The 24,096-nt window shown below is 40.1% G+C and overlaps 1 protein-coding gene across 3 annotated transcripts in view; it reads left to right on the forward strand.

The window, feature by feature from the left end:
* The window catches only part of LOC122084702 (serine/threonine-protein kinase EDR1-like), a 33,748-nt gene extending 9,962 nt beyond the window's left edge, over positions 1-23,786 (forward strand). Inside the window, exons 6-13 of one of the 3 annotated variants that reach the window (XM_042653145.1) lie at positions 18,004-18,072; positions 18,186-18,286; positions 19,029-19,107; positions 19,204-19,302; positions 19,637-19,705; positions 19,810-19,859; positions 21,877-22,053; positions 22,938-23,786. In XM_042653145.1, coding sequence (XP_042509079.1) covers positions 18,004-18,072; positions 18,186-18,286; positions 19,029-19,107; positions 19,204-19,302; positions 19,637-19,705; positions 19,810-19,859; positions 21,877-22,053; positions 22,938-23,070 — 777 coding nt within the window. In that variant the 3' untranslated portion in view covers positions 23,071-23,786. Of the gene's footprint in view, positions 1-18,003; positions 18,073-18,185; positions 18,287-19,028; positions 19,108-19,177; positions 19,303-19,636; positions 19,706-19,809; positions 19,860-21,693; positions 21,758-21,876; positions 22,054-22,937 lie in introns of those variants that run through there. The other 2 variants (XM_042653153.1, XR_006141976.1) reach the window with 2 other exon arrangements.
* Positions 23,787-24,096: the final 310 nt, after the last annotated feature.

The following is a 24,096-nucleotide window of genomic DNA, read 5'->3' on the forward strand; positions in this document are numbered from 1 at the left end:
AAAAAAAAAAAAAGAAAAGAAAAACTATCATCTCACCTTTTCAAAAGAAAGTAAAGGTCCACATCTCTATCTGACTGGGATCAACCTACTGTATATTTTGAATCAACTTATATATATATATATATATGGGAGAGGGATAGGTATGCTAGCGGGTTACATTGGAATGAAGAATGCTATCCGGATATTAGCCATAGGATTTGTTCATCCTAAATATAACCGTTGGATGGAGGTAACAAATCCAAACTCTCACTCCATGATGTAGATAAGTCACTTGGGCTTATTTTATTGCAAATAAGCCTTGGGTTGTGTTATATATGTGTTGGGCCTTTGATCTCATGAGTTTTCTTTGAAATGGGCCACTTTAATGGGCCTAAAATATGGGTAGAAGGTAGAAAAACGGGATTTAATTCATTAGTTTAGTTAGTTGCTATTTAATTCAATAAAGGCCCTGTAGGCCATTGGTCGGTTGTAAAGTCCTATATGGACTATTAGTTAGTTAGTCCTACTGCATGTTGGAGTCATAAAGTCAAGTCCTAGTCCTATTTTGAATTCCTAGTTGTAGTAGGAGTGTCTAGTCCTATTGGGAAACTAGCTCCTAGTTGTAGTAGGAGTGTCTAGTCCTATTGGGAAACTAGTTCCTAGTAGTAGTTTGATTGCTATTCTGCCCTCTATAAATAGAGGAGCCTATGTACTTATAATTTCAGATTGGAATGAATGAATTATTGAGTGATTACTCTTTAACTAAAAGCTATTATTGAGAGGTGAGATGCCTAAACCTTTGAGGGGTGTGATACTCAAAACCTGAGGGGTGAGATACCCATTCCTTTATTCTCTTTCACCCTTCTCAACCCTACATCGATTTTTCTTTTCTGTTTATTGTTATTAGAAGTTCAGACCTGTTAAAGCATACAAAATCAGAATCAGCCAGCCAAAGAGTTCTTGTTCTGGAAGCCAATCGACCTTCATTGCTACCCAAGTTTGAGATCTGATCTGTAGATCCTTCGGAGGACGGGTTCTACACTCTAAGAAGATCGACCGATCCGCTCTTGAAGGTTATCTGAAGAAGACAAGTTGCTGTTCTTGCAGAATTCTTCACATTCTCTCTCCTAGGTCTGAAAATCAAGAAAGCGTATGACTCCATAACCAGCTGTCAGAAGCCCTTTATATTTGGGGGTTTTTGTACTCTCCCTAGGGACTAGCTACACCCAAAAGTGCAACTCAATCGGACTCCCACAGACCTAGCCGCACCTTTCTCTCTTCAGTTCTATACAACGTCTTTCTCTCTCCTATCGGGTTGGGTTTTGGGCTGATTTTGCTCCTATATGGGTATTGTATAATGCAGGAGTAGATTACAAGAAACTACCCCAGCAGTTTATAACCCAAAACAATACAAATAGGAGTAGGAAACAAAGAAATAAGACCATCAAATAAACCCCCAAGGATACAACACCAATGCAGGAGCAAAATTAGCCCAAAACCCAACCTGATAGGAGAGAGAAAGACTTGCTATACAGCTAAAGAGAGAGGTGCGGTCAGGTATGTAGGAGTCCGATTGAGCTGCACTCTTGGACGTAGATAGTCCCTAGGGAGGGTACAAAAACCCCCAAAGTTGAGAGGATTCTGACGGCTGGTTGTGAAGTTATAAGCTTTTTTGATTTGCTGACCTAGGAGAAATAATCGCAGGCTTCAGGAGAGAGAATCAATTCTGGTTTGTAACTTGGATAGATCTGAACTTCTGAATGCTCACAATAGTCGTATACTTCAACAACAGTAACTTTAGGATAAAATAGAAAGCTTTTAAACAAGAAGAAACAAAGGGAAAAGTGGGGGAGGAGGGCCGTCTCGGCCCGGGCTTCTCACCCATAGCTATCCCGACTGTTCTAAGCAATTGACTGCAATTATTCTTTATTCAAATATGAAATTATGAGTACATATGCTCCTCTATTTGTAGAGGACAGAATAGCAATCAAACTACTACTAGGAGCTAGTTTCCCAATAGGACTAGACACTTCTACTTCAACTAGGAGCTAGTTTCCCAATAGGACTAGACACTCCTACTACAACTAGGAATTCAAAATTGGACTAGGAATAATAAACCTATGTGGAAAACAAATAGAGTCCTAAGACAATATGGACTCGACATACCACTTACTCAACTCGATTGGCCCAATGACTCACTAATTAATTAAAAACAACTACTAATTATTCCCCTAGCCGATGGGCCCAATTGGCCCTTATTTGTACTTAGCCACTCAAGTGGACCAAGTAGGGGTTTGGCTGGCTTCTTGGCTGGACCCTAGCCACTCAGGTGGACTAAGGCTGGACTCTTCTTCCTCACATATTTCCTTCCATAATGTGCATCTACATCAGCTCCCCCTTAGAATCATTCAACTCCGATGAATGGGTAAGGGACATGTAGTGCTCATAGAGGTCCATATCAAGGCGTTGAAAGTCATCGGCATCGATCCAAGTACAATCCTCTCGTGGTCGACCTTTCCATTTGATGAGGAAGGAGTAGTACCCTTTGCCCCCACGAACTGTGGTGAACTTGCTGTCGAGAACATCTTTGATGACATCATCTTTAGGGTTTGCAAATTGAGGAAGTTTGAGGGTGTGTTCAGTGTCACCATCATTAGAATGGTGTCCCAAATATATCGTCAGATCAGTTACATTGAAGACATTGTTGATCTTCAGAGTAGGGGGTAGCTCTAGCATGTAAGCATTAGTGCCAATGTGCTTCAAGACCTTATAGGGACCCATATTCCGAGGATGGAGCTTGTGCACTGTACCAGGAGGAAATCTCTCAGGTGGAATTCGAACCATTACCATATCACCAGGTTGAAATTCCACGTAGTGACGATGTCGAGTGGTAGTTGCTTGGTATCCGTCATTGCTAACAGCGATGCGACGACGAACATCAGTATGTACCTACATGATTTGTCTAAGGAACTTATTGGCTTCCACACTAATACGGGCCTGAGGTGGCAAAGGTACCAAGTCAACCGGTCATTGAGGCTGCAGTCCAAGGACAATCTCAAATGGTGTACGACCTGTGGTTCGGTTGACGAAACTATTATAGGAGAATTCAGCAATGTCCAGTATAGATGGTCATGTCTTTTTATAGTCTCGGACTAGGCATCAAAGTAAGTTGCCAAGACTTCTATTCACCACTTCGGTCTGTCCGTCTGTCTGAGGATGGAATGGAGTGAAGAACTTGAGTTTAGTATTTGTTTTCAGCCATAGGGTCTTCCAGAAGTAGCTCATGAACTTGACATCCCTATCTGAAACAATTGTTTGTGGTAGACCATGTATGCACACTATCTCTTTGAAAAAGAGTTTGGCCAAGTGACTTGCATCAAGAGTCTTCTTGCATGGGATAAAGTGTGCCATATTGGAGAAACGATCTACTACCACAAATATGGAATCATACCTTTCCCTTGTAGGTGTTAAGCCTAGGACAAAGTCCATGCTTATGTCTTGCCAAGGCGTGTGTAGAACGGGTAGCGGTGTGTATAATCCTGTATTCTTCTTTTTTCCTTTGGTAAGTTGACAAGTGCGGCATCTCTGTATCACATGTTGCACATCCTTTAAGAGTTGAGGCCAAAAGTATAAGTCTTTCATCATAGAGTATGTTTTGTCCTTGCCAAAGTGTCCACCCATTCATCCTTCATGTAGCTCTCGATTCAAGTGATGTCTCGAAGAGATGTTTGAGATGCAGAGGCGAGTGCCTTTGAAAAGATACCCATCATGTATAGCAAATTTGTCATCCCGTCCTCCTTGTAGGTTGTTGAATACTTCTGAAAAATCAGCATCACTAATGTACTCCTCTTTGATGTGTTCCATTCCTGCACTTTGTACTGTGAAGGTGTTCATCATCATCACCTTTTAACTAAGTGCATCAGCCACTTGATTCTCCTTCCCAGCTTTGTACTTGAGAGCAAATACGTATCCTTGCAAGTATGAGATCCATTTAGCATGCTGATCACTAATGGTCTTTTGTGAGTGCAAGTATTTGAGTGCTTCATGATCTGAATAGAGCACGAACTCTTTGCCAATTAAGTAATGCCTCCAATGCTTGAGGATTTGAACAACGGCATAGAGTTCTAAATCATAGGTAGAATACCTTCTTTTTGCATCATTCAACGTTTCACTATAGAAGGCAATCGGATGGCCCTCTTGCATAAGCACTCCTCCTATCCCAACATGGGATGCATCAGTAGCCACTTTAAACATAAGATCAAAATTGGGTAGTCTAAGAACTGGTGCTTCTGTCATTTTTTGTTTGATCAAGTTGAAAGCTTTAGTGGCTACCGGAGTCCATTGAAATGAGATTTTTCCCCTTTTGTGCATTCTGTAATTGGGGCTACAACGGCGTTGAAATTCTAGATGAATCGTCGGTAAAATGAAGCAAGACCGTGAAAGTTATGAACCTCGGTCATGGTCTTTGGAATAGGCGAATCAATGACACTTTTTACCTTCTCCGGATCAACTTCTATACCTTGTGAAGACACAATAAAACCAAGGAAGATGACCTTGGGCAGCGTAAAGGAACATTTCTTCAAGTTGATGTACAACTTTTCTGCCCGTAGTACTCTCATGACACGTCTCAGATGCTCTAAGTGTTCATTTTGTGCTTTGCTGTATATTAGTATGTCATCAAAGTACACTACGAGAAATTTGTCGTTGAAGGGTTGTAGTACATGTGTCATCACCCTCATGATAGTGCTAGGTGCATTGGTGAAGCCAAAAGGCATAACCTTCCACTCATACAGGCCTTTTTTTGTTTTGAAGGCTGTTTTCCATTTATCCCCTAGACGGATTCGAATTTGATGGTAGCCACTCCATAGATCAATCTTTGAAAAGCTGGAGGCTCCTGTCAACATGTCAAGCATATCATTCAAATGAGGAATAGGAAATCTGTACTTTATCGTGATTTTGTTAATGGCCCGGCTGTCAATGCACATACGCCATGATCCGTCTTTCTTTGGTGTCAATAGGGTTGGTACTGCACATGGATTCATGCTCTCAACCAAGAACCATTTCTTTAATAAATCATCCACCTGTCTCTTGTGCTAGGCATGCTCTGTAGGACTGAGACGGTAAGTGGGCAGATTAGGGAGTATTGACCCTGGCACAAGGTCAATGGCATGCTAAATATCCCTCATCGGTGGTAGTTTATTAGGCAATTCCTCTGGCACCAAATCTGAAAAATTAGCAAGTAATTGTTTGATTTGTGGTGGATGTTTTACCTCTATCACTGGTTCAACAGCCTTGGTAACAAGAACTATGATTAGGCCGATTTCTTCACTAATGGTCAGGAATTCTCTCTGAGGCAGCACGCATAGCTTGTTGTTCACAGTGTTCTTCTTGCTGAAATTTTTTTTGCATGGTTGCTTCTCTTGCTCAGTGGTTGTTTTGGAAGAGGTCTTAGCAACATTCTTTAAGACATGTTGTCTCCTTAGTTGGGCTGCCTTTAACTTGTCTTTTACCTGAGGTATGTTGAGTGGGTTTAGAATGAATGGTTTGCGTTTGTGATCGAAGATGCATTGGTTCTTAGTACCTCCCACTAGTACATTGTTGTCTTATAACCAAGGCATTCCAAGTAGTACATCAGTGAGGACCATGGGGATGACATCACACCATACACTTTCTTTATAATTTGAGACCTTCAATGGGACTGAACACTGTTGAGTTACAACCATGGTGTTGTTGTCTAGAAGAGATACATTGTATGACTGTGGATGGGATTCAGTCTTAAGCTTTCCATCAATGACAAAGGCCTGAGATACCACATTCACACAACTTCCACTGTCCACAATCACTTGAGCTTTGTGAGGTCCACTAGACATTAAGGTGTAGAAGATATTGTGCCTCATCCAGTCTTCACCCTTAGTTTCAGACACTAGGATTCTTGCAACCACATTGGCATAAGCATGAGGATCATCATTCTCTGGTGCAAGCTCATCTTCCAGTTCATCCTCTCCTTCAATTGCAACATTAGCAGTCCAATCATCATCCTGAGGTTTGTGGATTTGTAAATCCGGATTGGATTCGATGGCACTGGTGACAAAGTTGGATCGTCCCCGTTTAGGGCGGAATTTTGCCGTATGTCTAGTCTTTCTACAACTGTAGTATGTCACAGATCCACTCTCCCTTCCCATTGGAGCCTTCCCCTTATCCTGCGTATCTTGTGGAGCTCGGGTAGGAAATCCAGTGGGTTTGGTTGGTACATATGATTTTTTGTTGTCAGTTGGCTGGATGTACCTTCTGGAGGTTGTTTTGATCAGATCCTCTGCTTCTAGTGATTTGTCAAAACAAGTACTTAAGAAGGGTATCTCGATCACACCAAGCTTCTCACGAATATCATACCTTAACCCCAGTTTGAAACGAGATATGAACAGTTCTTCATCTTCTTTATGGGTACCTGTTCGTGAAAGCAGTTCATTAAAACGATCAATATAATCTCCTATAGTCATAGTACCTTGCCTGAGAGTATTCAACATGTCGTAGAGCCGACGTCGGTAGGTGGGTGGTAAGAATCTATCGTTAAGGTTAAATTTCAAGTCTTCCCAATTGTGAGGCATCTGACGACTGCGAATCAGCCTATTCTCTTCATTCCTCCACCAGTCCTTAGCTCCACCAGTTAACTTAGTGATAACTAATTGGACTTTCCTTTCTTTAGGCATACGGTACCACCGGAAGTAGTCATCAAAGGAAGTTATCCAGTCCTGGTAGTAGAGGGGATCGTGCCTCCCATTATACTCTTTCAATTCTACATTGACATTGTACGTATCGTTAGGTTGATAAAGTTGATTGTCATACTCATCATCCTCATCATTTTGAGCTGGGACATTCCTTCTAGGTTGCATAGTGACTCTTCTGGGAACATTACCAATGCAATTAACAACAGGTTGAACATTAGTTTGGGCAACAGTTGGTTAGGTGTTATAGTGGGCAGCAATACTCTCTTTTAGGTCAGCCAACTGTTGGTCATGTCCATCCAACCTCGTAGACAAGGCTTGGATTGCTTTCATCACATCTTGAAGGGTGGGTTGGGGTTCTTCTGTCTGAGCCATAGCTCTGATACCACTTAATGCAGGAGTAGATTACAAGAAACTACTCCAGTGGTTTATAACTCCAAACAATACAAATAGGAGCAGGAAACAAAGAAATAAAACCATCAAATAAACCCCCAAGGATACAATACCAATGTAGGAGCAAAATCAGCCCAAAACCCAACCCCGATAGGAGAGAGAAAGACCTGCTATAGAGCTGGAGAGAGAGAGGTGCGGCCAGGTCTATAGGAGTTCGATTGAGCTGCACTTTTGGGCGTAGATAGTCCCTAGGGAGGGTACAAAAACCCTCAAAGTTGAGAGGATTCTGACGGCTGGTTGTGAAGTTACAAGCTATCTTGATTTTCTGACCTAGGAGAAATAATCGCAGGCTTAAGGAGAGAATCAATTCTGGTTTGTAACTGGGACAGATCTGAACTTCTGAATACTCACAACAACCGTATACTTCAACAGTAGTAACTTTAGGATAAAATAGAAAGCTTTAGACAAGAAGAAACAAAGGGAAAAGTGGGGGAGGAGCGGCTGTCTCGGCCCGGGCTTCTCATCCACAGCTATCCCAGCTGTTCTAACCAATTGATTGCAATTATTATTTATTCAAATATGAAATTATGAGTACATAGGCTCTATTTATAGAGGGCAGAATAGCAATCAAACTACTACTAGGAGTTAGTTTCCCAATAGGACTAGACATTTCTACTTCAACTAGGAGCTAGTTTCCCAATATGATTAGACACTCCTACTACAACTAGGAATTCAAAATTGGACTAGGAATAATAAACCTATGTGGAAAACAAATAGAGTCCTAAGACAATATGGACTCGACATACCACTTACTCAACTCGATGGGCCCAATGGCTCACTAATTAATTAAAAACAACTACTAATTATTCCCCTAGCCGATGGGCCCAATTGACCCTTATTTGTACTTAGCCACTCAGGTGGACCAAGTAGGGGTTCGGCTGGCTTCTTGGCTAGACCCTAGCCACTCAGGTGGACTAAGGCTGGGCTCATCTTCCTCTCATATTTCCTTCCATTATGTGCATCTACATCATTGTATCCTTGGGGGTTTATTGGATGGTATTATTTTTTTGTTTCTTGCTCCTATTTGTATTGTTTGGGGTTATAAACTACGGAATTAGTTACTTGTAATCTACTCCTGCATTAAGTGGTATCAGAGCTACGGTTGAAGAAAGCTCCAAACAATCTATCAGTGCTTAACCGAAGAGGGTTCCATCAGTTCGTTACTTCGCTAGACAAAGGGATACATTTTACATCATTGATTGGTTAGATTTTCTGGAGGAATATTTTGACTACTATAACTTGACAGAGACACGAAAGCTTCAAGTTGTTTGCTTTCGATTGATTGGCCATGCTAGAAATTGGTGAAGAGTCCATGAAAAATGACTCCGAACGAGGACATGAGCCTAGGACGTGGGAACAGATGAAGTATGAGTTAGTGACACAATACCTCCTTGTATATTTCCAAAGAAGGCTCTTCCCTCCACAGGATTCCCATCAGAATACATCTACTGCTGCCTAATCTAGTGATCAACCACATTATTTTCATGGGGAATTCCTTGAATGGATGCGTGAATTGGACATGTACTTTGACAACTACAACTTAACGGAGACACAAAAATGCCAATATGCATGTTCCCAGATGAGTGATTGTGTTCGAATGCAATGGAGAGTCCGTGAAAGGCAACTTCAAGCTCAAGAATATAAACCTAGAACGTGGGACAAGATGCAGTATGAGTTGGCAGGCATGTACCTATCTGAGCATGAACGAAACATGTACTTCTTTCCACCAGATGTCCAAAAGCCACCCACACTTGACAATAGCATGAAGGAATCATCAGCCTTTATCGCGAAGGAGCAACAAGAGAAGACACCTCTGACCAATGAACTAGAGTCAAAAGTTGAGGTTAGTGTTAAAAATTTTCCAGCCATTTCTATTGTTGAGGAAGAACTAGTCATTGATGTTCCCATCAACGAGACTCATGTGGGAGAAGTCGAAAGCAATAAGGTTGCCACAATGGACAATGAGGTTGAGACTAGGGAACTTGACACTACAACAACTGTGATGATTGTGAACAGCCAAGAGGAAGATCCTAAGGAGTTCAAGAATGAAGTTATGTTTGAACCAACCACTAGGTAGATGAACCAAAAGAGTTTTATGTTAGTATGTTACATTGAAGTTAGAATAGATCAAAGGTGCATATGTAGATGACCCTATGGATACGTCCGAAGATGTTGAAGTTGAGCATGTGGAGTTTGTCATCCCAATAAAGTATCTTGAAGATCGAGCTCCTCACATTTTAGACTACATCTTTATTATCAAAGAGCTACCTGAATTTTTCTTCGACTTGAAGAGGGACGTACACCATGATATAATCAACCTCACACTCTACAAAATTCGAGCACAAATTTTTTCTAAGAGAGGGTGAGTTGATGTAGAAAAGTCACTTGGGCTTATTTTATTGCAAATAAACCTTGGGTTGTGTTATATATGTGTTGGGCCTTTGATCCCATGGGTTTTCTTTGAAATGAACCACTTTAATGGGCCTAAAATATGGGTAGAAGGTAGAAAAATGGGATTTGATTCATTAGTTTAGTTAGTTGCTATTTAATTCAATAAAGGCCCTTTAGGCCATTGGTTGGTTGTAAAGTCCTATATGGACTATTAGTTAGTTAGTCCTACTGCATGTTGGAGTCATAAAGTCAAGTCCTAGTCCTATTTTGAATTCCTAGTTGTAGTAGGAGTGTCTAGTCCTATTGGGAAACTAGCTCCTAGTTGTAGTAGGAGTATCTAATCCTATTGGGAAACTAGCTCCTAGTAGTAGTTTGATTGCTATTCTGCCCTCTATAAATAGAGGAGCCTATGTACTTATAATTTCAGATTGGAATGAATGAATTATTGAGTGATTACTCTTTAGCTAAAAGCTGTTATTGAGAGGTGAGATGCCTAAACCTTGAGGGGTGTGATACCCAAAACCTGAGGGGTGAGATAAACATTCTTTTATTCTCTTTCACCCTTCTCAACCCTCCATCGATTCTTCTTTTTCTATTTTTATTTTCTGTTTATTGTTATTAGAAGTTCAGACTTGTTAAAGCATGCAAAAACAGAATCAGCCAGCCAAAGAGTTCTTTTTCTTGAAGCCAATCGACCCTCATTGCTACCCAAGTTTGAGATCTGATTTGCAGATCCTTTAGAGGACGGGTTCTATACTCTAAGAAGATCAATCGATCCTCTTTTGAAGGTTATTTGAAGCAGACAAGTTGCTGTTCCTACAGAATTCTTCACATTCTCTCTCTTAGGTCTGAAAATCAAGAAAGCACATAACTCCATAACCAGCCGTCAGAAGCCCTTCATATTTGGGGGTTTTTGTACTCTCCTTAGGGACTATCTACACCAAGAAGTGCAGCTCAATCGGACTCCCACAGACCTGGCCGCACCTTTCTCTCTCCAGCTCTATAGAAGGTCTTTCTTTCTCCTACGGGTTGGGTTTTGGGCTGGTTTTGCTCCTATATGGGTATTGTATCCTGGGGGGGTTTATTTGATGGTATTATTTCTTTGTTTCTTGCTCCTATTTGTATTGTTTGGGGTTATAAACTGCAGAATTAGTTATTTGTAATCTACTCCTGCATTACTCCACCGTTGCTACACCTTTTCTCTCCCCCTCTTTCTCTCTCCCAGCCCCTGCAACTGTGCTGTGCTGCTGTTGCTCGACTGCTCGAGTATCAGACCTCTTATTTTGCTTTTCAATGGCTCTCTCTCTCTCTCTCTCTCTCTCTCACCACGATCACTAGGGAAAGGAATATCAAAACTCGGAATTCCATCATATATTAACACAAAAAACCACGTTCCCGTTCTTCCTTCTCTCCCTCGAAGGGGAAGAAGCCCTTTTTTTGACCACTCACTATATGTTGTCTCCCTCTCCATTGCTATTGGCATATCTCCTCCGTAGATCCTCTTTTTCTTCTTCTCTTCGGTTCCATTTTCGAATTCGAATCTGCTGTAGAAGATTGTTTTCCACTTGATCTCAGGGATGTCAGTGGCTTAATCGAGTATTGTGTCGGATCGAACCTCAATGGCTGAAAACGAATAAGACAAACTCATCGCCGTGGCTTGCCAAATCGCCAAGTCTGTAGCGTAGACTGACACCATGGCCGATGACATTCCATGTTCTCCACCTTCGACGGTCGTTGGTCAAGGTCGCAGCTCGCTGCTCGCAGGTCTCTCTGGTCGCTGCTCAGTAAATTTGGAGGGGAGAAGGTTGGGGTGAACAATGGATTAGGGGTGGGAGCGGGAGAGGAAGAAGGAGACGCGAAGGTCGCCCGTCGCTGGCGATAGAGAGGCTTCAAATTCTAATCTTCCTCTACTCTTACAAAGAGAATACGCCAGAATCAACGGGAATGATAGAAACGAAGAATCACCAATGACAAAATCTATAAATTTGATGTAAGTTGAAAGATGGGGGGTGAAGGGGTCAGACGGAATTCGTTGCACTGGCAGACGAAGGAAGGCAGGGAATTATCCATCTGAAACTTTTCCCAAAATTCAAAATAGACAAACAGAAAAGAAAGGAAAAAAAAAAAAAAGAGGAGTTATGGTTGTCTCGTGTTTATGATTGGCCTGCTGTTACATAAATATTTCATGGGGAAAATCTTTCTGCTCACCAAGCTTCTTGATCATATTATATTTGAAGGAAAACATGAGTTGATATTGAATTGGGTTCAAGCAGTCCAAAGATTTTCAGATAATTCCATTCAAAGGGTCAAAAATCCTTTTCAAAAGATGGATTTTGAGAGATTGTAGAGCGTTAGAGCCAGAGCCAGAGCTGGAGCCGGAGGGGGGCGAGGTTGAGGGAGACGCAGGAAGACGTAGGTGGAAGGAAAGAGGAGTGAGGGGTAGAGGGAACCAGAACCGGAGTCAGAGCTGGAGCCGGAGGTAGACAGGGTAAGGGAGGATAGCGCTAGAGACAAAGACGGAGAGGAAGAAGAAGGGGAAGGAAAGGTGTTGCAAGAGCAGCATAGATAGATACAATACACACTATCTTTAATCAATGGCATAGATCTGATCTATCTAATCTAATGGCCAATAGATGCTAGCATGCCTTATTCCTAGGTAATGCTCTAGCATACCTGTCCCTATATATATACGTATGTATGTACGTACATATGTATGTATGTACGTACATACATATGTATTTATGTACGCATATGTATGTATGTATGTACGTACATACATATATATATATATATTTTGTATTTTATTATCTCAAATTCAGATAAATTAGATAAAGTTGGCTGAATTTCCTAAGTGGACCTGACCCAGTTTTCAATTTGGTCAAATTATTTTTGTTGAAGTCTGTTTGGATGAGATATTCTTATCCGGACCAGGTTTTAACAGGTTTGTCCAGAACTGGTTGGAAACTGCCACTCAAAATTTTGTGACCCCTACCTTAGTTTTTCTTTTTTAGCTGCACCTCTTTGATTGTGTTCTTTTTTTCTTTTGAATCACCTCCTTTGTTGGGTTTTTCCATTCTGTCCTAAGGTTCTTACTTATTGATACTTATTTAGTTATTCCTTACTATCTTTCAGAGGAAAAAAGAAAACCAGTTTTGTCTCTAGTGGAAGATGTGGAAACAAAAAGGGTATCGTTAAATGGGTTTGTGAACCATATCTTAGTAACCTATTTGCCTTGTGTCAAATATGATGTGCGGCCATGTGATAGAGAGGACTCTATACCTACCTTTTAGGACTCTGGTAAAGTTTCTACTCAAAACGAGAAATGGATATGTCTTGAACTTGAGTTGAAACTGAAAAACTATTAGGAATACTACTAGGTTCCATTACAGTTGGATGGTATTCTTGTAACTTTATGAAACTTTAAACTCATTGTTAACCATTTCTTGACTTGTGAGATGTTTGCAACATCCTCTATCAAATGGACGCACCCTTTTGAGGCTTAACAGAATATTTGTGTAACAAAACTAATAACCAGTCCACACAGTACTTGAAAGAGAGAAGAGGAGAAGAGAAGATGGAGAGAGATCAATGGAAGAAGATGAGAAATCTAAACCCACGATAGGTTCAGTGTGTCTATCGTGGTTTGCCACTGATTTATTTATAATAGCAAAACAGTTAGACTCTTAGGCATCGTTAGATGACGTTTCTGCTGTTTCTGTGTCTGAAACAGAAGAAACGATTTTTCACGTTTCTGGGTACTAAAACGGAATTTTTGCTGTTTGATAAACTTGTTCTCGGATTGTCCGCACTGAGATCTACAACACAGACAATGGCGTTAAGGACTACCTTCAAGGATTTTTTGGTTTTTGATAAACGAGTTGCCTTTTGATCAATTTTTTATCAGGCCTTTCCCCAATATTTTGGCTTCAACTTGTTTCTAAAAACAGCGAAACAAGTATAACAGGTTTCGCCATTCACGTTTCTTGTATCATATATTGCCATAAATTCCTATTTACGTTTGTAAAACCAGGTGGAATGAAATGGATTTATCAAACGCTTTTAAGGCCGTTTTTTTGTTTCTCGGCACAGAAAGACGCAGAAACACGTTTGTAGGAACGTTATCAAACGATGCCTTAGTAGGACTCCTACCAAGAGTACACCTTGTACAAGACTAAGACCAATTATATCGTAACAAGGAAACTAAAGAATAACAACTACATCATGATAGGGACACTTCCCCTATTGTGATCAATCAATAACAGAATACCATAGGGGATCTGACAAGAATACCCTTGCAGCATGTACACAACTTAACACCCCCCTCAAGCTAAAGCATATAGACTACTCATTTCCAACTTGGAATAATCTTTCTGGAAAGTAGGACCAAACAAAGGCTTGGTAAACACATCACCAAGCCTGGTCTACTGAGGAAGCAAATGGAGTAACAACCAACTTTCGCATAATGGCATTCCGTAAAAAATGACAATCGACTTTAATGGTGTCTAGTACTTTCATTAAACCCTGGGTTCCTGACAATGTAGATATCGACTTGGTTATCATAAAACATCTTCATAAGTTTAGTAATCAAAAAACCCAACTCTTGTAGTAGTGATTTCAACCACTTCAATTCGACGGCAATATGACGTATGAGCCATAGCCCTATACTTAGCCTCAACACTGAATCTAGTCACAATCATTTGCTTATTGCAATCGTTCTCCTCCATGTGACAAGGTTGCCACCCATAAATGCGCACTAGCTTGTGGTATATCTCCTATCGCTATCAGAACCAGCCTAGTTTACGTAAAAATATCTAACTAGATCGATAAGTCCCTTTCCTTGCCCTTCAGATGTCTTAAGATACGATATGCTGCCTCTTGGTGAGTCTTCTTAGGTGATTGCATAAATTGGCCGATAACACCAACAACAAAGGATATATCAGCTCTAGTAACAATCAGATAAATGTGTTTCCCAACTAATCTCCTGTACTGGTGCTTGTCCTCAAATTCCTCACCATCACTTGCTTCAAACTTCTTGTGTGGATCTGTAGGACGATCAATTGGTTTAGAAGTAAGCATGACAGTCTTATACTCCATTGTACTTCAATACTAAGAAAATACTTGAGAGCGCTCAAGTCTTTCATTTGAAAATGCTGATGGAGACAAGATTTGACGTGTATAATCCTAGATGGATCATCCCTAGATGTGATAATGTCATCGTTATACATAACCAAAACTACCACTTTAGAGTCCCATTGCCGAACAAAAACAGAGTGATCTGAATAACATTGTGTGAATCTGCACCAACTAACAATTGAAATGAACTTATCGAACTAGGCTCTAGGTGATGCAAATAAGTCACTTAATGAGCTTATTTTATTGCAAATAAGCCTTGGGTTGGGTTGGGTTATGTATGTGTTGGGCCTTTGATCCCATGAGTTTTCTTTGTAATGGGCCACTTAATGGGCCTAAAAATTGGTAGAAAGTAGAAAAACAAGATTTAATTCATTAGTTTAGTTAGAGTCCTGTTTTGAGTCTATTTCCATTGTTATTTCAATTTTCGAGTCAGTTTAGGTTTTCCAATAAGTTAAGGATTGGGTTAGGTCTTTCCTTCTTAGTGTTTGAGTCAGTTTCGAGTCTTCTATATAAGTTTGTAAGGGGCTACATCATTGAGCACGAATTTATTAATGGAAAAATAAAAGATGGCTTATGCTGTTGTGCTGTGGGATGCAGTTGGGTGAGATGCCTAAACCTGAGGGGTGAGATGCCCATTCACTAGTTCTTCTTCCCCCTTCTCAACCCTCCATCGAATTCTTTTTCTTTTCTTATTTTTCTTTTATTTGTTTGCTATGAGGGAGTGTTTGAGAGCTAGAACCAAGTCTATTAGAGAACATATTCTCTATTCATCCAGAATTTCAGATCCTGCTTGAGATTAGGATCACTTGTGATTCTAGTTCTACACCAATACTCACTGGAGGATGTGATGAAATCCCTCCAACGGCTGTACACAAGGATGGACACTATGGTCTAAAAATTTGAAGAGTTGAAGGAGACTACTGTTACCCAATCTAATGCTCAGCCTACGAGCCTAGCAAGACCAAAGATGGAGCCACATGAATTTTGTGAGAAACTTTCTTCATATATCTTCCTTGAATGGATAAAAGAATTGTACGTCTACTTTGATTCCTTCAACCTGACAGAGGCACGACTTCAATACGTTTGTTCCCAGATGAGTGATTGTGTTCAAATACAATAGAGAATCCGTGAAAGGCAACTTCAAGCTCAAGATCGTGAGCCTAGAACTTGGGACGAGATGGAGTACAAGTTGGCAGGCCTGTACCTATCTAAGCATGAAAGAAGAATGTATTTCTCTCCATCAGATTTTCAAAAGCCACCCACATTTGACAAGAGCATAAAGGAATCATCAGCCTCTATTGCACAACGCATTACAAAAGATCAACAAGAGAAGACACCTCTGACTAATGAACCAGAGTCAAAATTTGAGGTTAATGTTGAAGAAATTCCAACAATTGTGATGCTAGTGAATAGCCAAGAGGAAGATCCTAAAGGGAATAGGATTGAAGTAATGGCTGACGACCTTGTTGAAGAGACTGTGAACAACAAGGACAAAGGAGTTGAAGAGCCTATGATCAAAGAAGAGCAAGTAAAGGACGTGCTAGAAGACGACCCCATGGATACATATGAAGACCTTGAAATTGAGCATGATGTAGATAAGTCACTTAATGGGCTTATTTTATTGTAAATGAGCCTTGGGTTGGGTTATATATGTGCTGGCCCTTTGATCCCATGGGTTTTCTTTGTAATAGACCTAAAATATGGTAGAAAGTAGGAAAATGGGATTTAATTCATTAGCTTAGTTAGAGTCCTGTTTGAGTCTATTTCCTTTGTTATTTCAGTTTTTAGTCAATTTAGGTTTTCCTATTAGTGAATGACTAGTTAGTTGCCTACTCCATGTTGGAGTTGTAGTCTAGTCCTACTTGAAGTCTAAGTCCCGGTTAGGTTATGACTGCTAGTCTACCCTCTTTATATAGAGGAGTTAATGTACTTTAATTGGACAGATTTGAAGAATGATGAATTGAGTTAATGTTTGAGAGCCTTAGGGCTGTGTGTGATTCTCCCCCCCTTATGCGATTTCTTCCTCCTTAGTTGGATTTGTGCAATGTCTAATTGTGTGATCCCCTCCTCTCCCCTACAACTCTGAGACCCATCTCAGGGACTTCTTCCCTCCCTATCTCTAAGGCCCCTCTATTGGAGCATGTAGAGTTCGTCATTCCATTAAAGTATCTTAAAGATCGAGCTCCTCACATTCTAGACTACATCCTTATTATCAAATAGCTATCTGAATTTTTCTACGGCTTGAAGACGGATGTGCACCATGCTATAATTACCCTCACACTCAAAGTTCGAGGACGAATTTTTCCTAAGAGAGGGCGAATTGATACAGATAAGTCACTTAATGGGCTTATTTTATTGCAAATAAGCCTTGGGTTGCGTTATGTATGTGTTGGGCCTTTGTTTCCATGGGTTTTCTTTGTAATGGACCACTTTAATGGGTCTAAAATATGGGTAGAAAGTAGAAAAACGGGATTTAATTCCTTAGTTTAGTTAGGGTCCTGCTTTGAGTCTATTTCCTTTGTTATTTTAGTTTTCTAGTCAGTTTAGGTTTACCAATTAGTTAAAAATTGGGTTAGGCCTTTTCTTTATAGTGTTTGAGTCAGTTTTGAGTCTTTTATATAAGTTTGTAAGGGACTACAGCATTGAACACAAATTTATTAATGAAAAAAAAAAAATGGCTTATGCTTTTGTGCTGTGGGATGCAGTTGGGTGAGATGCCTAAACTTGAGGGGTCAGATGCCCATTTACTAGCTCTTCTTCCCCCTTCTCAACCCTCCATCGAATTCTTTTTCTTTTCTTATTTTTCTTTTATTTGTTTGTTGCGAGAGAGTGTTTGAGAGCTAGAACCAAGCCTATTGGAGGACATCTTCTCTATTCAGCTAGAATTTCAGATCTTGCCTGGGATTAAGATCACTTGTGATTCTAGTTGTACATTACTAGGTGATTGTTTTAAACCATAAATTACCTTGTGTAGCTTATAGACTCGGTGAGAATTCTCCCCTTGAGCAACATACTCTGGAGGTTTCTCCATATACATCTCATGTAGGTCTTATGTGCATGAAGTCGCCCAATAAATGATATGTTGATTTGAATTTGAGGTGGAAATAAAGAATCAGAGTCTTTGTATTTGGACTCGGAGTTTAATGGAGGGCAATGCTATTACTCTCTGACATTGGGAAGTACTTTGATAAATTTGATCGTCTTTAAAACTGTTGACTTTCATAAGGTCTTTTTCTTAAAAATTAATTACTAGAATATTCCTCTTACCTGATCAAAGGAAAGGATTATTCTAACTTCTGGCTTGCCGTTGTTCGTTGAAACACAGGAGGTAGCCGTGAAAAAGTTTCTGGATCAGGATTTCTCAGGTGATGCTTTGCAGGAGTTCAGAAGTGAGGTAAGTGGCAAATCTGTTTCTAAGGATGCCTTCTAGTGAACAAGATTTATGAAAGATTATGCTTGTTTTTTATCGACACCTAATAAGGATTTCCGTTTGTATTTAAATATCAGGTGCGAATTATGCGCAGGTTGCGTCATCCAAATGTTGTTCTCTTCATGGGTGCTGTCACCCGCCCTCCCAACCTCTCTATTGTCACTGAGTTTCTTCCAAGGTAGAGTAGGTCACCTTCATTTATACCTGTCTGGCTTGCAGTTGCAATCATCGTCTTCTTACAGCTTATGGAAATCTGTATGGTATTCATTTACAACATTATTAAGGCCATCTTGGGACTTTGTAGTTTTGTAGTTACAACTGTTATGGCTTAAAAGTGGCTGAATGTTTACTTCATGGGCTATCAAGTCTAGATTGCCTTGATGGCGCTAATATCTGCCATGTGGGATTAGCAGGTCCCCTTCCATTTGCCCTAAATGAGTGAGCCTCGAAGGCAAACTTGGCATTTGACAGGTGTGGTGAAAGACATTGGGCCGAAACTTGGTGCAGGACCTGCTTTGGCAAGGTCCCAGGAGGGTGCATCTATGAAGCTCCCCGTTCTATCTTCTCTTTACGAGGGTTCCATGTAATTATAACAACTGTGCTAGGAGTTATGCAGCCTCTTAACTAAGAGTGACAACTCAATCCCAGCTTACAGATTTGGGATGCATTTACCATCCAAAACCTATGTTTATTGTAGCAAATGATATGACTTTGAAATTTCTTTTCTCTAGCTAAAAGGATAAGGTCAACATGGAGACAAATTCCTGGGCCAAAGTTGCATTATTTTCCAAATTGGTGGAGAACTGTTCCATCCCCTGGAACCTATTCATTGTCATGCTAAATTTTATGCATGAGAGCTTTATATTAGCTTGCCAAACTGTTTTCTGCAATTGCTTGACTTATTACTTTTGATCTTCCAGGGGCAGCTTATACCGAATTCTTCATCGTCCTAATTGTCAAATCGATGAAAAGCGCAGAATAAAAATGGCCCTTGATGTGGTATGAATTGTCAGTTATTTAATTTAACCAGTGCCTTTGCATCTTTATCCATATTTTATTTTCTTACCAGATTCAAGGTATCTTTTTGTACATCAGGCCAAAGGTATGAATTGCTTGCACGCTAGCACACCAACCGTTGTTCATCGTGATCTGAAATCACCAAATTTATTGGTTGACAAGAATTGGAATGTCAAGGTATGAATGTTTGTAATGGTTAATTGAACATTTCTGTTTAGTTGTCAGAGTTATCTTTCTTGGGCCTTTAACTACCTGTGACAGTGGAATCTTCTTCTATTTGAAAGTGAACTAAGACCTTAATTTTAACTTAAACACTTAGACCAGCTAACTAATTGATGCTGGCGATGCATGCTTGCATGCCCACTGAAGGACAAGAAATGGTCTACTTTGGTGGCAACCACCTACAGAATCCCTCTCTGCACCCCCCTAGTCTGTCATTAGGCATTTTTGTAACTCAGAATTTCTCTCTTCTCTGTGCATTTATGCTAACTCTGAGTTCTGAAACATGAAGGTGTGTGATTTTGGACTGTCACGATTGAAGCATCATACATTTTTGTCTTCCAAGTCCACTGCTGGAACGGTGAGAATCACAAAACCACTTGCAGATATATGTTCCCATTTATGCTTGGAGGTTAAAAGTTCATCTAGGTGCATTTCTCTTTCTGATTAAATTCTCTGGAACAGCCGGAGTGGATGGCGCCTGAAGTCCTCCGCAATGAACCCTCCAATGAGAAGTAAGATGAACAATCTTAACTTTTCTAGATTTGCTGTAATGTTTTGTATTTATAGTCTTGTAGTGGTGCAGTGCTCATTGCTTTACTTGGCATGGCAATCTTTGTAGTTCTTCGCCAGTTCCCTGACTATATTATTAATTTGTTCAGTTCTATTAGAAGCAGGTGATAGATTAATTTATTCATTGTTATAATAAGCGGCCAGCTGTGGTTGCTCCTCTCTTTTTTATTTCTTTTAGGGGGGGGAAAATAACCAAAACAAAGAATTAATTGTTCTTGAATTTATGTGAAGAAGCACGTCAACGATGTGGAGAGAGAAACCAGAAATGATAAATAATTCTCTCTATGGTACCAAAATGTGAAGAAAGAAACCATTAGGTTTATTTGTAACTTATCAATTTTTCGTGTTATATAGCAAATTTACCACAGCATTGAATTATAAAGAACCCATTTATCAAGAGGTCCATTCTAGAATCAACATTTGTTGGAGGACCTTTGGGGTGATGCGGATGTAACTGCTTTTAATTGAAAATGGGAAACATATGCCAGGAATTATTATCAAAATGATATGAAAAATGTGCTGTAAAACAGCGAAATCTTCGATGAACAGATGCATGCGTGAATGAGGGAAGAATGGTAAAGAGATCAATATAGTGAGGCAAGCGGAAAAGAAGACGACTTGCTGGTGGTGGTTCCAAGTGACAGGTGGAGGTCGCTGGCCTTGTTTAGGGAAAACACTATTGATTGGATAGATGGAGCCTGAAATTGAGTAGATGATAAATGTGGGAAACATTTGGACAGGCACAATGGAAGGTATTGCTCCATGGGTTGATGGTTGCACTCTGCTCTCAATGGAGAACCAAGTAGTGAAACTTTTGGGCCTAGGCCTTGGTTGAGTCTCAATGGACTGACTGAAGAAGGAATATAAGTTGGAGACCAATGTGGTATGGATAGAATCACTCAGAGGAGGCAGGACATCTAGCATGAGATGCATTGGGCAGATCTGAGCCCTGGGTAGGGTTGTTTACTATCTCCAGAGAATTCATGGTAAAAAAGTCAAGATATCCAAATTCCATGGGTTTCAGGGCTTCAAAAGGAATCTATATGAAATGTATGGTTGCTTTTGCTAGGTAGAAAGAAGATTGTTTGAAAGTGAAAAATACTGAAGAAAATAAGGAACTTGCAGAAATAGAAGTTGAGCTATAGTAACAGGGTTGAAAATCCAGACACCCTGTGTATTGAACATGGAAGAAACTAACATGAAACATAGCAATTCCAGACGAAATTATGGGATCGGCTGAGAAAAATCAATCTTCTCACTATGAAATTCCAGGGGTAATTGGATTTGGTCAATCTGATACTAAAAAATTTGATTAAATAAGAGAACCAGCAGCCTGTAATTCTTATTCCAAGTGAATTGGAGGGCAGTTTATCCTTGATTGTGTCAACCGCAACAACAATTTGCACTTATTTGGCCATGGATGATAACATGAGTAATCCTGAGAAAACTAGGACCTGTTAAAAAAATCTCACTTCTATTATAACGGCTCCTGCAGACCCTGGTTTAAATTAAAATCTCACTGACAATTTGGGGGTTTTTTTTTTTGTTTTTTGGGGGGGGGGGGTGCCTCTTAAAGTAGTTCTAAGCAAACAGGAAAAAATGTAGAAACATGAGGATTTTTTTTTACACTCTCCCACTTATACTGGCTCTGTAAGACATGAAATGTAACAGTAACTTTATTCAACCCAACCCCCCCCCCTGCAGGCAGTGAGCCAACATGACTAAACTGCCTTTAATACTTGAAAGAAAATAAAAAAAATACTGGGATTTGTACAGGTGTGATGTCTATAGCTTTGGACTCCTGATATTTATAGACCAAACTTGACCATGACGTGTTAATTGGTTGCCTTGCCCTGCTTGACCTTTTCCATCTGTATGTGTGATTTGTCCAACCTTTTGTGTGTTCGGGAGTTTGTATGACCTAAATCTTTATCTGTATTGCTTTTGGACTTTGTACAGGTGTGATGTCTATAGCTTTGGAATCATTCTGTGGGAGCTTGCTACATTGAGAATGCCATGGAGTGGAATGAACCCAATGCAGGTGGTAGGTGCAGTGGGATTTCAGAATCGCAGACTTGACATTCCAAAGGAAGTTGATCCCTTGGTTGCAAGAATAATTTGGGAATGCTGGCAGACGTAAGTTGAGAGATGAATTTGTGCACATGAATATTATATCCGATGCCCAGGCTCAGAGATTAGTTGCTTCATCAAACTGAATTTTTTCTATTGAGTGGTGGGAAATTACAGGAATGAATTATACTTGAACCCTTGGTGGTCCTGACTATTAGACATGCCCTGCTCTTATTTTGCAATTCTTCCTTACTCTAGTTTTTGCTCATCAATATACATATACACCCCGTTCCTTAGTTTGCCAGTAGTTGAGAATAGTTATTTGACTTTCTAACACTTTTTACTCCTGAATGACTTCAGCCCATGTAATAGAACATTATCTGGAGAAATATGCCTATTTTCTAGGCAGGTTATTCTTAGGAGGACCTGCCTGATAATGTATTACAGAAGGGCATGAACCCCCAAAAGAGTTTCTGGAAGTCATCACTTGCCTACTTTTTATTGACATCAACTTTTTTTTCTTTTTTTTCCTTTTTTGGGGTTGGGGGAGGGGGTTGTTTGGAATTTAAAACCAGGGGGCGGGGGAGGGGGAGGGGGAGGGGGAGTGGGCGGGCTAGGGTTAGGGTTTAAAACACCTGTACTGGTGAAAACTGAGGGAGTCAGGTATGATTACCAAAAACAATAGGAGGGCTATTTGCCAGAAAACTGTGGATTGTTTTTCAAAGTTTAATTTGCTCACTTGACTTTTCAGACTTATTTTTTCCTGCTGAATAGTAGTTGGGAAGAAGTGGTGGGAAAGGATATGATTAGCTTTGGGTTAACCACTGACATTCCTTTTAGGGGTGGGAAACAGAATCTCTGTAGCTAACCCCATTTAGTTGAGTAAATAGAAAAATGGTTAGTTCAATTGATTTGAGTTTTTATGCTTTTCGAACCATGCTTTTTTGCAGTGATCCGAACTTGCGCCCTTCATTTGCACAGCTCACGACAGCTCTCAAGCCTTTGCAGAAGCTTGTCATCCCTTCACATCCAGATCAGCAAAGTCCTCTCCCACAGGAGATATCAGTGAACTCTACACCTTAGAAAGAGTCTCAGCTTCTCAACTGTGAATAAAAAGGAAACAAGCTGTTGCTTTTTGTAGGGTGAAGGTAAATATGAGAACCAGAAAGGTGGGCATTGGTCCTTGATAATAGAAGATGATTGTATGTTTTTCTGCCACATGTAAGGCCTCAGTGGCATTTCTGTACAGGGTGTTGATGGTATTATCTACACACACACACACACACACACACACACACAAATGCTTTATAGAGGGTCATTGGGTTCATAATCCTATATTGTAATATGGACACAAAATTCTGATCGAACTTCTAAAGAAATTGACAAAGCTTTTGCTAAACATTGTAGTTGTCCAGCTCAAGAGTTTTTTTTTTTTTGGGTGGTTTTGGGGGATGGGGTTGTAAAGTCTCTCATATGACTTTTGAGTGGGGTGTTTTTTTGGATATTTGTGGGTACGTCAAATTTGCCACAAAATACTGATGGATTGATCTAGTCTTGTTTCACATGGTGTAAGCGACTGGAAATCGAAGCTGCAAAGATGGTAGTGTGACCAATGCTGGAAGAGGCTGCTCTCCTTTGCTGAATAGTGAAGCAGTGATAATGCCCAAGACATGTTGTTTCATGGTTATTTAGTTGTCATTAATTGTCTGATTTGTTTCCTTAAGAAATGATTTGAAGCAGGGGATGTTTTGTTCTCAACCTTCTCAAGAAATGATAGTCGACAAGGTTTCTTAGTATAATTTCTGGCTTTTGCTTATTAGGTTTGATGGGGATTCTTTTCAGGTTGAGAAATGGTTTGAAGCAGGGAATTTTAGTTCTTAACCTTCTCAGAAATGATAGCGGAAGAGGTTCCTTATGATACTGGCTTTTGCTATTAGGTTTGATAGGGAATTTTTTTCAGATTGATTAATGATTAGAAGCGGGGAGTTTTCAGACCTTTTTTTTTTTTTTTTTGATGATGATGATGAGTGGAAGAGGTTCCTTCTTATAATTGCTATTTTGCTTTCAGGTTTGTTCGGGATTCTTTTCAGTTTGATAATTTTAATAGGG

The sequence above is a fragment of the Macadamia integrifolia genome, chromosome 1 (genome assembly GCF_013358625.1).
Source record: "Macadamia integrifolia cultivar HAES 741 chromosome 1, SCU_Mint_v3, whole genome shotgun sequence".
Classification (NCBI taxonomy): Eukaryota; Viridiplantae; Streptophyta; class Magnoliopsida; order Proteales; family Proteaceae; genus Macadamia; species Macadamia integrifolia.